The sequence below is a fragment of the Astatotilapia calliptera genome, chromosome 3, assembly GCF_964374335.1.
Source record: "Astatotilapia calliptera chromosome 3, fAstCal68.1, whole genome shotgun sequence".
NCBI lineage: Eukaryota > Metazoa > Chordata > Actinopteri > Cichliformes > Cichlidae > Astatotilapia > Astatotilapia calliptera.
In genome coordinates this window covers 8,751,270-8,769,724 of record NC_137424.1, presented here as the reverse complement: position 1 = coordinate 8,769,724, position 18,455 = coordinate 8,751,270, and the positions used below count along the sequence as shown (strand labels likewise).

At 43.1% G+C, this 18,455-nt stretch overlaps 1 protein-coding gene across 3 annotated transcripts in view; it reads right to left on the bottom strand.

Annotated features, from left to right (window-relative positions):
* Positions 1-1,041: 1,041 nt before the first annotated feature.
* LOC145424185 (uncharacterized) overlaps positions 1,042-18,455 on the bottom strand; it is a 36,316-nt gene continuing 18,902 nt past the window's right edge. Inside the window, exons 2-6 of one of the 3 annotated variants that reach the window (XM_080297245.1) lie at positions 10,891-10,982; positions 10,605-10,799; positions 10,347-10,452; positions 5,492-6,844; positions 1,042-5,166 (exon numbers count right to left, since the gene is read on the bottom strand). In XM_080297245.1, coding sequence (XP_080153371.1) covers positions 4,534-5,166; positions 5,492-6,844; positions 10,347-10,364 — 2,004 coding nt within the window. In that variant the 5' untranslated portion in view covers positions 10,365-10,452; positions 10,605-10,799; positions 10,891-10,982 and the 3' untranslated portion in view covers positions 1,042-4,533. Of the gene's footprint in view, positions 5,167-5,491; positions 6,845-10,346; positions 10,455-10,604; positions 10,800-10,890; positions 10,983-14,031; positions 14,667-18,455 lie in introns of those variants that run through there. The other 2 variants (XM_080297238.1, XM_080297240.1) reach the window with 2 other exon arrangements.

Sequence of the window (18,455 nt, the reverse complement as noted above, 5' to 3'; positions counted from 1 at the left end):
GCCTCCAGTTGTCCCGAGTTCTCTCTGACTGTCTCCTTGGTGCATTTAAACCCCTGTTCCTTCCTGTCCTCGTCGTCTGTTGTCTTCGTCTCCGTTATCAGTCATCCTAATTTTACCCTCTCTGTGCAAGTCTGCAAATTTCTGTATTAAATCATAAGATTCTTAAATTCATCAAGTCTCAAAACATGACATCACTGTTTTGTACATTTTAACACAATTTAATAAACATGCTTCAGCCAGTACCTTTTGATTAGCCTTGTCTCGGTTTCTTGCTTTGTGGTAGATCTTTATTGTTTTCACTGAGATATTTGAATGCTAATCAATAAATCAATATTCAATTCTAAAAACAAACTCTAATCAAACAGTTTTTGAAAAGTTTGTAACAAAACCATCAAATCTGATCAAGGTTATTTAAACGCTGCAAAAGAAGAATGGATTGGAATAAAAACATACATATCCTGACCTTAATTACTGGGGAGAATAATGAATGATGCTCATAGTGAGTAAAAAGTAAACTGAGTGATTCTTTGGACAGACTTTTAAAGTGTTCGTATAATATAATACAGATACATAAAAATACACTCCAAAAATAGAGTCCTTGAAATGTACAAATGTACAAAATATTAATTTAAACAATTATAAAAATGGAGGCAACTGTGCCTATGGTACAATGTATAAAAAGCTCTTCACTGCAGACACGACTAACATGGCTCTGCAGATTGTTTCTTTTATTTTAACCTCACCTTCAGGTTGGCAAATCTATCAGTGTTTGGTGATCAACTCTCTCAATCAGTTTAACAGTTTCTGCTGTAACTGTCACTGCTCCCTGTCTGCTTCCTTACCTGATTCTTCCTGACCTTGTTCTTTCCCTCTTTGAACTGATAATCATACACAAATAGATTGTATTAGATGAAAAAATTACATTAATATGAAAAAATACTATTGAAACCACTAATAAAAAAGTCCTCCCTCAGTGTACTTTCAACCAAAAGGCAAATAACCAAACACATGAACATCAAATAAAAGACATAAATACTGAAACACTGATCCAACATTATCCTTTATTGACGGATCATTTGTTCTTTCATTTTTACCTGAATGTTGCTGATTTTTTGGAAAAACGTCCTTATATCCATTATGAACCTGACTGACACACACACACACACACACACACACACACACACACACACACACACACACACACACACACAACAGGAGTTATAAGGTTAATGGGAATCCAGTCAGTTACCTGGTAAGTACCTTGGGTTTAATATCGGCACATATGACAAAGTGAGCAGCTTCTCTCATTCCTTCCTTTTCAAACAGGACAGTGGTAACAACAGCAGCTACGGACAAACATCGTCAGAAAACACGTTTAACACAGCAGGTTACCTGGTGTAATGTTTTTCAGGTAAACAGAAACATGGTCTGACTCCTACCAACTATATAAAGAGTAACTGAAGGTTAAATGCAGCTAACATGTCCTGTTTTAAGCCAGGCACTTCCACCTCCGCTCTGCTGCGTCTCAGCCACCATCTCTCTGGCACAAAGGGCACCAGAGCCAGAGCAGGGGAGAGCTGGAACAAACCATTCTGGGAGGGGGGTTATCTATACTTCTGTTGTTAAAAGATCTCAACCAAGTACTGTATACTTTCTATATTTTTTGTAGTGTATCACACAAACACCAAATATTGTCAAAAAAGTAAGAAATCTTTGGGGGTGCTTTTATCCATTTTGGGAAGCACCCCCCAAAACGGGCTAAAAACGCCCCTGAATATAGTTCTTTACACATTTGCCTACCAAGTGGAAGCTCAGCGGCTGAATCTCAGGAGGAGACAAAACATCTCTTTGGGGTTGTGTCAGAAATGGCATCAGGCCTAAAAATGTGTCCAATCACACATGAACAGTCACCCACTGTGGTGCCCTGTGAGTAACAGCTGAACGCAGCCAGTAAGCAGTTAAAGCAGTTCTTTTGTTAAATCCCTCCAATTAAAACTCTGATTCTGCACTTCAACACATCCTGATTGTTTTACTTTGGACAGAGACACAGCTACAGCAGAGTTCATTGTCCAAATACTTATGGGACAAACACTTGTAGTATATCACACAACACAGTACGTGAACATGTACTGAAGCTCCCCTTCCTGCAACCCTAAGTTGGACATGTGGTTATGAAACTAGATGGGCGGTAAAATAAGAACCATTATGGATGACTGTTGCTGCCTGTAAATCAAAGTCTGCCTGAGGTGGGATTTCAGAAGCAGAAACCATGAGGAGCACAGCACCACTCCCAGAAGGCTGAGATGTGAAGCCATGTGATGAGTGAAATGATGACGGAGGAGAACACAGATGAAGATCTGGAAGCTGCTGCCTCTTTATATAGTAGACACTGAAGTCACCTTTTGCCTCCCTGCCAGCACGAAAACCCACACTAAAAACCCACTTACACAAACCCTCGGCTCTGGGATGGATTCAGAAACATGTCAGTTGTGGTAAACAAATGGACGGTTTTGCAACCACAAAGTTTAATCCTACAAGGGCAGAATTATGTTCACTCTGTGAGAGGTGAACCTCAGACAGTTAGCAAGAGAAACATTCAAAGAAACAACCTAAATAACACAAACTTAGCAGTTGGGATGCAGATCAGACGATATCAGCAACGTGATGATCAAATGTAGTTAAAAACACAAGAAAAACAGGCTTTTTGCTCCAAAAGGACAAACAAAGCAGGGCCAGATTAACCTGTCGGCACCTGCTGGCGTGCAGAGTAACATGTGACAACAACACACACGTGGTCACCTCAACTTGTTTCACTGGAGTTTCTCTTTTAGAGCTTTAACCTCCTAAGACCTGAACTCTTTCATGCATTTTTAAAGTCTCTTTGCTATTTGGGCTGTTTGGGACCTGATTCATGTACAAACAAAGAATTACCAGAACTTTGTTTCTGAGAGAAATGAGATCCACATATGAGGATATTCGCTTTAAATGTCGACAGAACAGAGGCAGGATAATGACCTCGTAAGTGCAAATCAGGTCCTTGTGGAGCAAAACTTTGTATTTTGGTCTAAACATCCCAAAATGTGACGTCCACACATGAGGACAACAGGGCGCTAAAGTCCGTACAAACTTTTGTTTCTTCATTTGCTTGCAAACGAATGGAAATCCTCACTTAAAGCCAAGAAGCTTATTACCTGTGCAGCTTTAGTGCCTCAGAGCAAACAAGAGAGCTTTGATCACAATGATTTTTGTTTTCACATTTCATTCACTAGCGATTTTTTTAATGTCACCTGATCTCAGTCAGCAGACTGAATATAACAGTAAAGCACTAGTGAGCTAATGAATTAGATATTGGTCACTCATATCAACTGAAAGAGTGTAAGACAAGTAAATGTGCTATGAAGGCCGGAGAAGAGTTAATAAAAAGGTCTTGAAATGAAAATATTTCATTATTTGCTGTTTCATAGATTTTTGGTTTTATTGCACTTTTGTCAGCCCTGCTGCTGTTTTTAAAAGTACTTTATTAATAAACTGGCATAAATGGTAACATTGAACACTTGCCAGTGTGAACAAAAGGTTCTTAGCTTTAGCATCAAAGCTTCAGTTCACCTTTCTCATGGCAGTTACTTCAGTATGTGTATTAATGCAAGAACAACTCGATTCCACACAGCTGACGCACCGAGAGTGTCTGCTGTGTGGTTAACTTTATAACCTTTGGTACGCAGTGGTGTCGCTCCACCTGTTAGCTAGTTTAAGAAACTGGTTAAGGAGGGAGTATCTGTGAGGATGAGGAGGATTTAGTTCTTTAAAGACACATCAGATACTTGCAGGAAGCTTCTTTCAGCTTCTTTTCTCCACTGCGCAGGTTTAAAACCACGACAGCAGAAGTCATGATGAAGAGATTGATTAGTCAGTCACAGTGTAAAGAGTCTTCCTGCCTGCATCGCTCGCCAGTATAAACAGACCTTTGCTCCTGGAAAACAAATATATCAAAGTCAAGTTGTCCAAGAAATGCATTTTATCTCACTAGTGAATCAAAGAAAGTCTGTATACTTTCTGAGAGTGAGAGGTGAACGTCAGACAGTTCTTAGAAAATGTAGTTTCTCTTTAACCCTAGAACACTATCGCTGGGTGATTTATACCCGAGCAAATACATTTACATGATTTCTCTCTCCTGCAGCTGTTTACGTGTCGAGGAGCCTGTGCCTTCACCAGGGAAGTCTCAAATGTCCCAGAAATGGGGGGACCAAAGACCAGCTTTCCAGAGTCATTATTTTGTTTTAGGAGGGTTTTTTTTTTCATTTTGTTAGACATGAGTTTCCAAAACGTTTTGCTGGAGAGCAATGAACTATTTGACTGAGTTTCAATCATTTACAGACGAGCAAAACCAGAACAGAGAAAAAAGGACAAAACTGACTCAGTAAAAAACAAAAGAAGATCCCATGTAGATCTGTATTATGTAGAAGTTCAGCCCAGCAACCAGTTCAGTTCAACACAAGTTTAAATGATTCTATCTGAACTCTGTGGAGCCTGATCTCAAGCTTTTTGACTCTGATCAGAGGATCTTTCTGTGTCTTCAGATTCACTGTGATCCAGTGATGGGAGTGATTTCAGCCCTGAGTGATCGCGCTGATGTTTGCACAGAGCAGACAATGAGGTGAATGTTTGGGCACATTGGTAACAGTGAAACAGTTTATTAGTAACGTGGGATCGTTTGTGTGCAGAGTATGAACTGAGATTCCTGAAGCTCTTGTCACACTGGTCACAGCTGTAGTTTCCTTCCATGTGTGCACGTTCATGAGTGTTACGATGACCTGACTGTGAGAAGCTTCTCTCACAGTGTCTGCACTTGTGTGGTTTCTCTCCTGTGTGGACTCGTTTGTGTGTTTTAAGCTTCCATGCAGTGGTGAAGGATGACCCACACTGATCACAGAGGTGCTTTTTAACCCCACTGTGAATCAGTTCATGTTGTTTTAAGTGATGTGTTGTGGTGAAGCTTCTCCCACATTCTTTGCAGTATTTCAGTTTGTCTCCAGTGTGTCTACGTTGATGTACTTTTAGGGTCTTTTGCCGATTGAAAGTTTTTCCACAGAGGTCACAATGAAAGTCTTTCCCACCACCACAGTGATGACAGGGTTGAGAACTGGATCCATCTGTGCCGCTCTGCTTCTAAACAAAGACACAAAGACAGTGTAAGTCAGTCCTTCAACATTTGTATCCTGAACGTCGCCTGAAATAAAGAGCATCTCTGCAGACGTCCAACTACATTTGACTGTTTCAGTTAACACACTCAGTTTACTGGGCTGCAATAACTACAATACTACCACCATAATACTACAGTAATACTAAAATCATAACTGAAAGGAAAATCTGAATAATCACTCAGAGCTGCTTTTCCATGCAGTAGAATTGCTAACATGCTAACACAGTTTAATGAGCAGAGTTGTTCCAAACAGTCAGGCTAAAATGACAAGATAACAATATAAATACATACCTCACAGTAGCTGCACTTGTAGAGTCTCTTTCTGGTGTGGATCTGTTGGTGTTGTCTCAGGTGACGTGGAGATTTAAAAGTCTTCTCACACAGGTCACATTGATAAGGTCTCTCCTCAGTGTGGGTAAACATGTGTCGTTGTAACTGTGCGTCTGTTGTAAAGTATTTGCCACACTGTTCACAGCAGTACACATCATGTCTGGTGTGAATGTGTAGGTGTGTATTTCGGCTCCCTCTCTGGCTGAAAGTTTTTCCACAGATGTCACAGCTGTATGCCTTAATTCCAGAGTGGGTAACTAGATGCCTCTGTAAGCTGCTACTGTGAGTAAAAGCTCTGCCACACTGATCACAGCTGTACGCTTTAACTCCACTGTGGATGAGTTGGTGTGTTTTTAGGTAACCCTTCAAGGAAAAAGACTTTCCACACAAGTCACAGCTGAACGGTCTCTCTCCAGTGTGGATGACCTGATGCTGTGTTAGTTTAGCCTTCTCAGTAAAACCCTTCCCATACTTGTCACAGCTGTATGCCTTAATTCCAGAGTGGGTAACTAGATGCCTCTGTAAGTGGCTACTGCGAGTAAAAGCTCTGCCACACTGATCACAGCTGTACGCTTTAACTCCACTGTGGATGAGTTGGTGTGTTTTTAGGGAACCCTTCAAGGAAAAAGACTTTCCACACAAGTCACAGCTGAACGGTCTCTCTCCAGTGTGGATGACCTGATGCTGTTTTAGTGAAGCCTTCAGAGTAAACTCCATCCCACACTCGTCACAGCTGTATGCCTTAATTCCAGAGTGGGTAACTAGATGACTCTGTAAGTTGCTACTGTGAGTAAAAGCTCTGCCACACTGATCACAGCTGTACGCTTTAACTCCACTGTGGATGAGTTGGTGTCTTTTTAGGGAACGCTTCAAGGAAAAAGACTTTCCACACAAGTCACAGCTGAACGGTCTCTCTCCAGTGTGGATGACCTGATGCTGTTTTAGTGAAGCCTTCAGAGTAAACTCCATCCCACACTCGTCACAGCTGTATGGCTTAATTCCAGAGTGGGTAACTAGATGCCTCTGTAAGCTGCTACTGTGAGTAAAAGCTCTGCCACACTGATCACAGCTGTACGCTTTAACTCCACTGTGGATGAGTTGGTGTGTTTTTAGGTAACCCTTCAAGGAAAAAGACTTTCCACACAAGTCACAGCTGAACGGTCTCTCTCCAGTGTGGATGACCTGATGCTGTTTTAGGTAACCCTTCTCAGTAAAACCCTTCCCACACTTGTCACAGGTGTGTTTTGTCTCTCCCTTTCTTCTGTGAGGTTTGTCGGCCTCCTGAGAGCGCTGACTTCTGGCTCCATGTTGGTCCTGCAGTGACAGAGATACAAACAGAGGCAGTGAGTGAAATGCAGTCGTGGAACAAACTCAACCTTCAAACTCCATTAACACTAGTTTTAAACCTGAAGGTGGAGCGTGGCACCAAACACCTTAAAGGTCTCTTATCGCCACCTGCTGGTAGTTCTAACACATTACATCCAACCTGCTGTTAAAGATAATTCATGACTGTTCAAACACTAAAATCATGCCCATCCCTCCTGATTGTACACACACACACACACACACACACACACACACACACACACACACACACACACACACACACACACTATTTTATAATTTAGATTATTTTGTTGTTTCCTATTACATATTTCTATAATTTGTATAGATTTATACAGAATTATTCAGTGATAATAAATCCTGTGTTTGTTTATTCTAAAGGAACCCCGTTAGCTTCCACAACAGATGTTGCTCGTCTTCCGTCAAATACTCACATAAAATATTACACAATAAAGTGGATTCAAGATATCCACATAATTTCACTCTTACATCCACAGTGAGGTTTCACAATTGTTAAAATATAAGCAATCAATAATAATAATAATAATAATATTTCTCTGTCAGCCTTCTCGGTTACAAATCGTCTTCTGCTCCTCTGTCATGCGGCGTCCCACAGGGCTCAATTTTAGGGCCACTGCTCTTTTCACTGTATCTATTGCCTCTGGGTTCTATCCTTAGAAGGCATGGGATCTCATTTCATTGTTATGCCGATGACTGCCAAATTTATTTGACACTAAAACACATGGATGGCATCTCCATAAAACCTCTCTTGACTTGTCTAGATGACATTAAAGCTTGGTTGGCTCTAAACTTTTTAACTTCATCTCCACACACCCTGTCGGTCTCTCAGGTCAGCTGACCAGCTGCTCCTGGAGGTACCGAGATCCAGGAGGAAGCTCAGTGTGGGCGGGGCCTTCTCTATTGTGGCTCCAAAGTTATGGAATCATTTGCCCATGCATGTTAGAGAGGCCCCTTCACTGTCCACTTTTAAATCACGTCTTAAAACCCACTTTTATTCCTTGGCTTTTAACCTCAGTGAGACTTAGTTTCTTTTTTAATTGAAGTAGTTATTTAATTAATGATTTCACTCTTCTTTTATTTGTGTTTTATTTATATCTCATGTAATTTTATTTTACACTTCCAATGTAGAGCACTTTGTGTAGCTGTGGTTGTTTTAAAGTGCTTTATAAATAAAGTTGATGATGTTGATGATGAATATCAATAACATTGAGGCACATTACACAAATTTCAAAAACAAATCGTGTCTTACAATATTTACAACAACTAAAAGCTCTGTAAATCGGCTTTTAAGTGTTCATTGAAGTTTTGAATAATTCTCTAATTTTTTAAGGCAACTTATTCCACTTAAAAGTTGCTCTAAATGTAACAGTTTTACAAAACGTTACTTTTAACTCGAGCATTTACTAAATTGCAGTTTGTTGAAAACTGTGTAATATGATGATGTATTTCATCTGGATACTGCAGCTGAGCAGAATAAATGTGGTGTGTTTAACAGAATTGCTTTCTTTAGAACTACAAGTAAGCCATAGAATATTTTAGCCTGTACAGGAAGCCAAGAAAGGTTATTATGCATTTTATCAATATTAGTATAGTATGAACATCTTCACACTAATCTGGACGCCTTATTCTGGACTAACTGAAGTCTGTTAAGATCTGTCTTATTAGCTGCTGACCAAATGATTGAACAATACTCCAGATGAGACATTACTAGTGCATTAATGACATCTTTCATAATGAAGAAGTGATACACAAAGAGCATTTCATAGCCATAGCTATGCCTTGTCGGCAGAGTTATGTGACATTAGTGATGTTTGTACTTTCAGCGTTAACTTGGTTTTAAAGCCTTTAAAATATACGCCGTTCAATAGTCGACCTTAATCTGACAGAGAATGTGATGATTTTGTGGATAATTAAAGTCAGTCATATATCCACAAACACAACAAGCTGAAAGTCAGTGATGCTGCTCGGTTTGCAGTCCTGAACATCACGGCACAAGCAGGATTCCCTGCACTGTTAATGTTAGCTGTGTTATATTGCTGCCTCTGTTCGGTGGTGTCGAGCCAAACGCACTTTAACGTGTGTTTGAACGAGCTGACGGTTCACTCGTTAAGCTGAAAGAAAGATGCTTTAATCACAGCAGTCACACATGTGTCCACTGCACCATCTGGAACTCTTCTTGTTTACACTCGTAATAACACAAACACTAAATCCTGCTTCTCTGGTGCTGTTGTGTAGCAGTGTGTACACCTGAGACTGTCACCTGTCTGTCTGTCCTGCACTCTCTCTCTGTTTCTTTCTCTCTGATTGTGGAATAAAAGTATGAACATGTGTTTATAAGTTACACTTGTGTTTGAATCCTGCAGCTTATCACACATTTGATTTCCATGTGTGACGACTGCAAGTGTCCAGAGTGAGGACAGACTGAGGGAGCCACTGCTGCACATCATCTGTGAGGCTTTGCACCCCTGATGATCCACCAGGACAAACTCAGCAGTGTGTGAGGAAGAGGAGGAGGAAGAGCCAGCAGCAGCTGACAGATGGAGACAATAGACAGACTGTTCCCTGTTTGTGAAGGACTGCTAGGAAAGTTTAACATAACTGTCTGTGCTGAATCAGTCTTATTAGGTAATGTTCAAATAATGTGATCATCCCAGTGTTTTCAGTGTGGGAGAAAGTACTCAGGGCCTTCAAGTTACACACTATGAAAGGCAGCAACAAGTTTAATGTTCAGAAACCTAAAGTCTGTATCAGCAGCAGGATGGAGCTAAAAATAAATGTTGGTTTCAGTTCTATGAAGCTTTGAGTATTTTGGATCAGTAGCTGCTGTGTTTGTTGCATCATATTGCTGTAACTGTTTATATGCTTTATATATTCTGAGCTAAGTTGATCTATAGTGTTACATGATACACTCTCAGAAATAGAGAGAGAACAAGGAGAGAGAAGAGAGAAGAACATTTTTGGTCTTTAAATATTTGGTCTATAGGAACATACTGGTCTTTAAAAGTCCAGAAATGCCCCTTTAAAGGTTCAATTTGAAATAAAGTACAAATCTGTATTATGAAAACTTAAGCAGCAACTTCTCCAGGTTCCAATATTTATGCAATTCTCAAACCTTTTGGCCACGACTGTATAACCTCTTCTGAAGTTTAGTGGATATTATACATGGTTATGCTCAGGATGTGTCGGCCAGTTTCCACTGGAAACGCCTTTTGGTTAAACTGTCAGCGAGGAATTTGCATTTGCACTGTTACATTTTTATATAACTTTAATGCACATAAACAACAGCTGCTTGTTTCAGTGAAAATACATTGATGGGTTTTTAATAAAGTTGTGCAGCTGTAAAGTATTTTGTCTGGTGTCAATTCTATCGTCAGCTACATCGTTATGGCAAATGTTCAAATGTATATGGTGATAAATATCTTTGGTCATATGGTCCTGCTCTGTCTGTCACCTTCTGTGTTGAGCTCATTGTTTCCTCTGTAGTGGCTGAGCTGAGTCCAAGTAGCTGAAAATGTTCCTCTGCTGCTCCGTCAGACTCTCCTCCTCCTGCTGATCAGCTGGGACACAAAACAGATCTTTGTTAGGCTCCACACTGCACTGAAGAGTCAAAGTGTCTCATATGTTCATCTGACAAGTAAAAGAACACATGTTTGTTTCCCGAGGTGGGCAACTTGTTGAAAACAAACACAAAAGGTTTGAGCACTGATACCTGCCATTGCTGGCATTGAAAGATGCAACGCCAGCAATGTGGATTGTCAAGACTCAAACCAATCATCAAGCAAAGACAACAGGGATCATTTTTTTCTTTTTATTTAGCATTCACAGCATTTGTAGTTGCCTTCTGTGCAGGGGAAGTCCACGCACACTGTGTGGTACCGCCATCCGCAGAAGTTGCATTCAACCTCTGTAAGAGAAACGAGATTGTCTGAGACTGAAATGATATTAACTAAAGAAGTTGTGATTTGAAAAACTTCACATTTTGATCCGGGACGTACTCTGCATGAAAACAAGCGCTCACTCTTCCTGCTCAACAGATGACAAGGGCGGAGCCTTATACCACGTGATACAGAAGCTGTGCCGTGTGATGCTAAAATTAGCAGGGAAAAAACAACGGAGAGCACGTCAGGGATGACGAGAAAGTGACAGGAGAAAATCCGTCCCGGTCAACCACCCAAACATCAATATACACGTCGAACTCCCGCAGGCACAAAGACATTACGGAGGCTATCACTTATCACCTGACCAAAGATATGGCTCCATCAACACTGTGCAAAACGAGGGATTTAGGAAAACGATCAACACCCTAGACAAACGCTACACAGTGCCGTCCCGCAACTATTTTTCTATTGTTGCGCTACCTGCTCTGTACACGCAGCGTCGAGCAACGGTGGAGACGGAATTTCAAGCAGGACAACATTTTGCTGCAACAACAAAACGTGAGACATTTGTTGTTTTATGTTTATTTATTGTTATGAGAGAATCATGATCTCAATTCTAAGCCAAAAAATCGTGATTCTCATTTTATGCAAAATCGTGCAGCCCTGACATTAACACAAAACTATTGTTTCACCAGAGAAACACACATGAAGAGAGAGAGAGGGACAATAACAGCTACCAAACAGTCGTCATAATTCGTCACACAATGACAAAAGGACAAATCAACAAGTAACAATGACTAATTAATATTAAAATCTGTAACATAATGTATTGTTTGGAGTTTAGTCTGATTGGTTCAGGATGACCTGTCATTATCCAATCACACGTCTGCTTACCTGCATCTTTTCTCTTTTTTCTAACCTGAGCACCTGATGGCTTTGAACTTTTGTTGTCCATCTTCCATTGGTTTGAATTTTGCGCTCCAGTACAAACACAAATCCCCCAACCCGAGGATCAGCACAATTAACCTAACAGACCTACACCTTAGTTCACAGATTCACTTTGTCTAAGGTTGATTTCTGGGATTTCACACAACCCAGGATTCAGATCGTGAATCCATGATGGGCTTGGATTTACATCATTATAAATGAAATGTGCTCTACTTGGAAGCAGCCGGCCCCGCCCCTTTTGACGGGTTGTGTGAGACTTTAAATCATCAAACTGTAAATTATAAATTTAAATTGTTATTGATCCTTTACCCCGAGTCCTAAAGTGTAGATTTATTTTCTTACTCTTCTTATATTTATTGTTTGTTTACTTGCACCGCTGTAACTGCAGCCTCGTCGTCTCGTCTCTCTATATGCTGGACTGTCTGTAGCGGAGATGACAATAAAGTTTACTTTGACTTCAGCAGCGTGCAGGCGCACCGAGGGCTCTCGCACTCACTTTATAGAATTTAGAAAAAACATCGGTGCAGATTATAAGTCTGTATCATAATATCTGTTTGTTGTGTTGTTTTTATTTTGTTTTGCAAGTTGGTTATTAGATGCCACTCCAGCCAGCCAGAGACTCCCCGCCGCCCCGCCCTCTCCTCCCTGTGCCGCCAGCAGCAGGCGCACCTCGCAAACGGAGGGCGCCCTTACTCCCAGCAAATGGCTGATAGAAAACCGATCGGTGCCTACGAATTTCCCAATATGCGCTGGCATGACGTCGGGGAAGCATGGGTACGACCGATAATTTTATTTTTTTTATTTATTTTATTTTATTTTTTTATTTTTTTTCTAAAATGACATCAGAAACAGCAGTATGCGACATTACGTGATGGCAGAGCTTCAGTTCATCCTTTGTCATTTTTTTTTTTTTTTTTTAATAAATAGGGCAGGGGGAATGAATGAGAGAAAGAGGGGGAGAGAAAGAAAGAAAACCAAAGGGGAGAAGAGACGGTGAGAAGGGGGGGGAAGAGAGAGAGAAAAAAAAAAAGAACTCCTGGGTCACCTGTATGGAGAAAAAAAAAAACAAACAAAAAAAACAAACAGAGGAGACAGCAAACAACAAAGAGCAACATAATAATAGAGAAAACAAAGCACCATCACAATAAACAAGCTAGTCATAGATATCAATATTTACTAAATAATAAACGATATTGTGCAGCACGCAAGATAGACAGCGCACAGTGTGCTTTGAGGCAGCAGCCAAGAAAGCTTTAGTCCGCGTCTGTGAATACCCATGTGTGCATACCTGTGTGGATCAGCATGCTTGCATTCCAAAGGTTTCTCCATGTAATGATCTGCTAGGGAGTGTGGGGGGGCCACAGCCCCGTCCTCCAGGGTGTGAAGTGGGTATGGAGGAGATCAAAACTCCAGACATCCAGAGGCCCCCAGAACACAAGAGACCATGGAAGACCAACAGAGGGGCAGCCGCGCCACTGTTCCAGTAAGAGCTGAGGAGAGTCCCAGATGAGGGCTCGCCCAGCAGCCGCGGAGCAGAAGTCAGGGGGAGTTGCAGTGACGCGCCCGTGAGCTCCGCCGGCCCCCAGCTGTGCCTGAGTGACCGAGCCCCAGGCCGAGAGGCCGGGGGCACCCCACCCCCAAAGGGGCCCGAGCGAGCCCCAGGCCCCGACAAGCGGCCGCCAAGGAGTGAGCCGGTGTGTACCCGGACGCCCACCCCCAGACACAAAGAACCACCAACACACCGACACCTGAGGGAGTCCGCCACCGGCAGGGGAAGTGGTGGTGGGTGGAGATAGGCCTCCAAACCTTGGAGGGCCTGAGGTGTCCCCAGAGAGGTGGCGTCTGATACCCAACCTGACATATAGACACAGACATACGGGCACACACAGACACAAACATCCATTCCCACCCTCATATGCACTCACTCCACACTCAACCAACGCGGAGACAGACATAAAGAGACGCTGTACACACAATCACACTCCCCAAGCGTACTCTACAAACCGGGTCTAGGTACCCTTGCCCCTGGAGGGGGGAATTGCACCCAGACCCAGGTGGTGTTACCCTTTTCCCTGCGGTGGGGAGAGGCAGACCACCCCGACTCCGCAGCAGCAGGGAGGCCCCACACCCCAGACCGCAGTCGGACGGCCAACTCCTCCTACTAGCCCTCCCGCTCCAGCAGGCCGCAGAGAATGGGGGTGGGACTCTGGTGGACTCTGGAGAGCCCCGCCTTTAATGCTCTTCTCTCACAGAGAGCAACAGAAAACTTGGAAAAACTCCAGATTGACTGAACTCAGTTCAAAGTTAGCTTGACACCTTTAGATGTGAGACGTAGTGATGGTCCGCTTGAAGCTGACGCTCCGGTGCGTGTGTCAGAAAGATCAACGCGCTGCTTCAGAAGCACCGTGTCGATTCTTGATTCGTTTGGCCAGAGTCACGTGATCAGTGACGTCTGAAGCTTCGTTTAGAACGTACCTTTTTTTAAATCGAACTTTATTGAAACACAATGAGTATACAACATACAAACAGATGAAGTTTACAAAAGAACAGAACATGAACATACAGAACCAGGAGTAAAAAAATGATGATATGAGTAGGCGAAAAAAATCAACATATTGTAACGTGCAGTGGAGATGAAGCCAGCCGCGGAGGTGTGCAGGTGGATAGCGAATGAGCAACAGCTTCTGACTTTCCAAAAAGTACTCATTTATTTACAATATCAAAAATAAAAGTGCTACCTCTACCACACATTACTAAAGAGCACACTAGTCCGCGTACACACGGGAGCATCCATTACAGGAGGAGTGCGAAGAAGAACAAAAAGGGGGTGACACCAGTCGTGAGACAGGAGGCGCCGCCATGTGGTGATACACTGCATTACAATAGCAACTGTTACATAGTCCCCCCCCCGGTGAGAAAAAGGCTGTCCTCAGCCGTACACAGCTGAAAAAGCACACACCACACCTAACAGTACCCTATACATATAGGTTACAGCTAAGATTGGTGCACACACACAGGGCAAAAGACCATTTAAAAATGAAATTGGTGAAAATAAGACGAATATGTACAGTGGAAAATCAGTTTTCTTAGTTTTTTTTCACTTTTTTTTTGTTCTTTTTTTTTTTTCTAAGTAAATGCCAAGAATGAACCTTAACGCACGAAAGAGCCATAAAACTGGATTAAGTAGAGCAAACAGAAACATCTACATTTCATGACTCAAAGTAGCAATGCAACAAGACAGCGTCAAACAGGTTTAACCAGAACATTTCACTTCAGATCAAGCCTGGTTGTGTGAAAATCATTAGTCCATCTTTTGTTGCTCCAGCCAGACGTAACTATGGGGCAAGTGAGAGAGTCCCAGGTATGGAACGGTTGCATGTTCACAACATGATAAACACCTGCATCCACACCGGAGTCCACCCAAGTGAGCCTGTAATTAATATCACTGAGTCTCTGAGATACACACAATGGTCCCTGAAACAGTGGTACAAGTTTAGCAGTAAAGTTAGACTGAGCGTCTGACCTGGGGTGCGTCTTAACTCTCACAAGGTCACCAACACGAAACGTGGCATGTCGATGTCTCAAGTCATAGTAATGTTTTTGTCTGTCATGGCTATAGTCCAAAGCTGCTTTGGCGTGGTCGTGAGCTTCCTGCAGGGAGGCTCTCAGAGTCTCAGGGTAAGGCACACCCGGTTCATCAACACCTGCTGTAGAAGGCTGAGTGATAAGGTCAAGCGGGGTGTCTAACTCACGACCATAAAGCATCATGGCAGGAGTCATACCTGTACTGTCATGGGGGGCGGTGCGCAGAGCAAAGCAAATCTGAGGGAGAAACTTGTCCCATGATGTGTGCTTATCACCTACATAAGCGCGGATTGCAGTTTTCAGAGTCCGGTTGACGCGTTCAGTAGCATTTGTCTGAGGGTGATATGCCGTAGTGAGTCTGTGCACCGAGCCTAAGGCAGAAACAACATGTTCAAAAAGCTCACTCACAAAAGGAGACCCTCTGTCAGAAATGAGGTAAGTGGGTGTACCATGCCTAGCAAAAATGTCAGTGACGAATTTACCAGCTGCTACCTGAGATGTAGCTTCTTTGACAGCACTGGCTTCAACCCATTTAGTCAAATAGTCAACAAACACGATCAAATAAGCATTACCAGTGGGGGTGCGGGGAAGTGGCCCAACAAAATCCACACCCACATACTCCCAGGGTTTCTGGGGGACAATGGGAACCATAAGACCGGCTGCTTTTTTCTGACTTGGCTTGGTGAGTTGGCACACTGAGCATGAAATCACATAGCGTTTCACATCAGCTGCCATTTTGGGCCAGAAAAACCTAAAACGCAGTCTAGCCAATGTCTTAGAAACACCCAAGTGACCTGCTGTGGGGTGGTCATGGTAATAGTCCAGCAAGGTGCCTCTCATGGAAGTAGGGGCAAACAGTTTCAGCTCTTTCAAAGGGTGCAAAGCACATGTGGACTTGGGTTCTCTGTGATACAAAAGAGAGTCATACACAACATACTGTAACAAGGTGGCATTGTCCGAGCTGTTCAGAGAGTCTGCTTCAATGTCTCTGAGGAGTGGACCTGTGACATGATCGTCTAACTGCAGCTGTCTGAATTGTGAACGGTCAGCCAGAATGACGGGGGGCAGAGTACGAATGTCCAGGCTGCCCATAACAGCATGATCTGGTAAAAGATCAGTCGGCCTGTCACAGGTCAGAGGCAAAGGGTTGCGTGACAGTGCGTCGGGAACTTTGTTCTGTGCACCAGGTTTGTGCACTATTGTGAAATCAAAGTCCTGCAAACGAAGTGACCAGCGGGCAAGTCGGCCCGTTGGGTTTTGACGAGACATGAGCCACCTGAGACTGTTGTGGTCAGTGAAGATAGTAACATGAACACCTTCAACATATGGGCGGAAGTGTTCCAGAGCCCATATCACAGCGAGGCACTCCTTCTCTGAAGTGCAGTAGGGGAGTTCAGCTTTGTGAAGGGAGCGACTAGCAAAAGCCACAACGTACTCACGACCCTTGTCATCCTTTTGCATCAACACTGCCCCAAGACCAATGTCACATGCATCGGCGTGAATGGAAAAGGGACGGTTGAAGTCTGGAAATGACAGGATCAGGGCTGATGTGACATGATCCTTCAAATTGTCCATGGCCCTTCGACAGCTGCCGTCCCAGTGGAAAGCATTGTCCTTTCTGGTGATGGCGTGAAGAGGTTCGGCATGGCGGGCATAATTCTGAATGAAGCGTCGATAATAGCCAGTCAAGCCAAGGAACTGACGGACGTGTTTCACTGAGGTTGGGTATCAAACTCCTTAACCGCCTTTACTTTGTCCGGATCGGGCTTAACACCTGATGATGTGATGCAGTACCCGAGAAAGGTGAATTCATCGAGGCAGAATTGGCACTTTTTGAGCTTCAATGACAAGCCAGCAGCCTGGAGTCTGCCCAGCACCTCCTCAAGATCCACTAAGTGCTGTTCAAAGGTAGGTGAGGCGATAACAATGTCATCCAGGTAGACTGCGCACGTTTTGTAAATGAGGCCAGCAAGCACAGAGTTCATGAGTCTCTGAAAAGTTGCAGGTGCGTTGCAGAGCCGAAAGGGCAGCACCCGAAACTGGAAGAGACCGCAGTGAGAGATGAAGGCAGTTTTAGGCTTCGAGTCCTCTGCTACAGCAACCTGCCAATAGCCTCGCGCTAAGTCCAATGTCGAGACAAACTTTCCTCTTGCCAGAAAGTCCAAAGACTCATCTACACGAGGCAGTCCACACAAAAAGTCCACACAAAACCTTGGTTCCGTGGCCGCTCTATTTACAATGACTACAGGAGCTGCCCAAGGGCTTGTGGAAGGTTCATTGATGTTGTCCTTCAACATTTATTGCACTTGTTCTTCAATCACACGTTTCTTAGCAGGTGACGTGCGATAGGGTGGGAGTTTGACAGGTGTTGCATTGCCAGTCTCTATGGCGTGCTCAGTGAGAGCCGTTCGACCAAGTTGACCATCAAACAAGGAGCTAAACTTGCTGAGCAGATTTAGTAAAGCATCCTTGTTGTTCTCTGAGAGACTTGCTTCAGACAGTTTGGCTGTTAAGTCTGAGCGAACCAAGTCCAAAGACATCAGTGTTCCAGGTGAATGCGAGTAATCATTTTGAAGGTCCTCTTCATTGTCTGCGAGTGGGCAGGGGATGTCCTCAATGTAGACTGTTCTAGTGGGAATGTGAATAGAAACAGAAGCTCTTGCCATAAAATCCATTCCCAGAATGAAAGGAGAGGACAAATCTGGTACCGTATTTTCACGACCATAAGACGCACTGTGCTAAAAGGCGCAGTCTCAGTTATGTGTGCCATTACTGTATTTAACACACACATAAGGCGCACTGGATCATAGGGCGCATACAAGTACCGTATGCGTATTTAAAAATAAAGCGGGAGCAAACCTGAGTTCGGTACCTTACTCACATTTTTATTACCAGTAATCGTCATCATCAACAACACACAAGCATACAAGTGTGCGTATTTAAAAATAAAGCAGGAGCAAAACAAAGTTTGGTACTCACATTTTTATCATCAATCAAACCCATCGAAGTCCTCATCCTCTGTGTCTGAATCGAACAGCTGCGCTAAATCTCCATCAAACATGCCAGGTTCACTTTCTTCACTGTCAGAGTCACTTTCCGTGCCGTGCGGCTCCTCGGAAATGATGCCGGCTTTTGCGAAAGCTCGAACA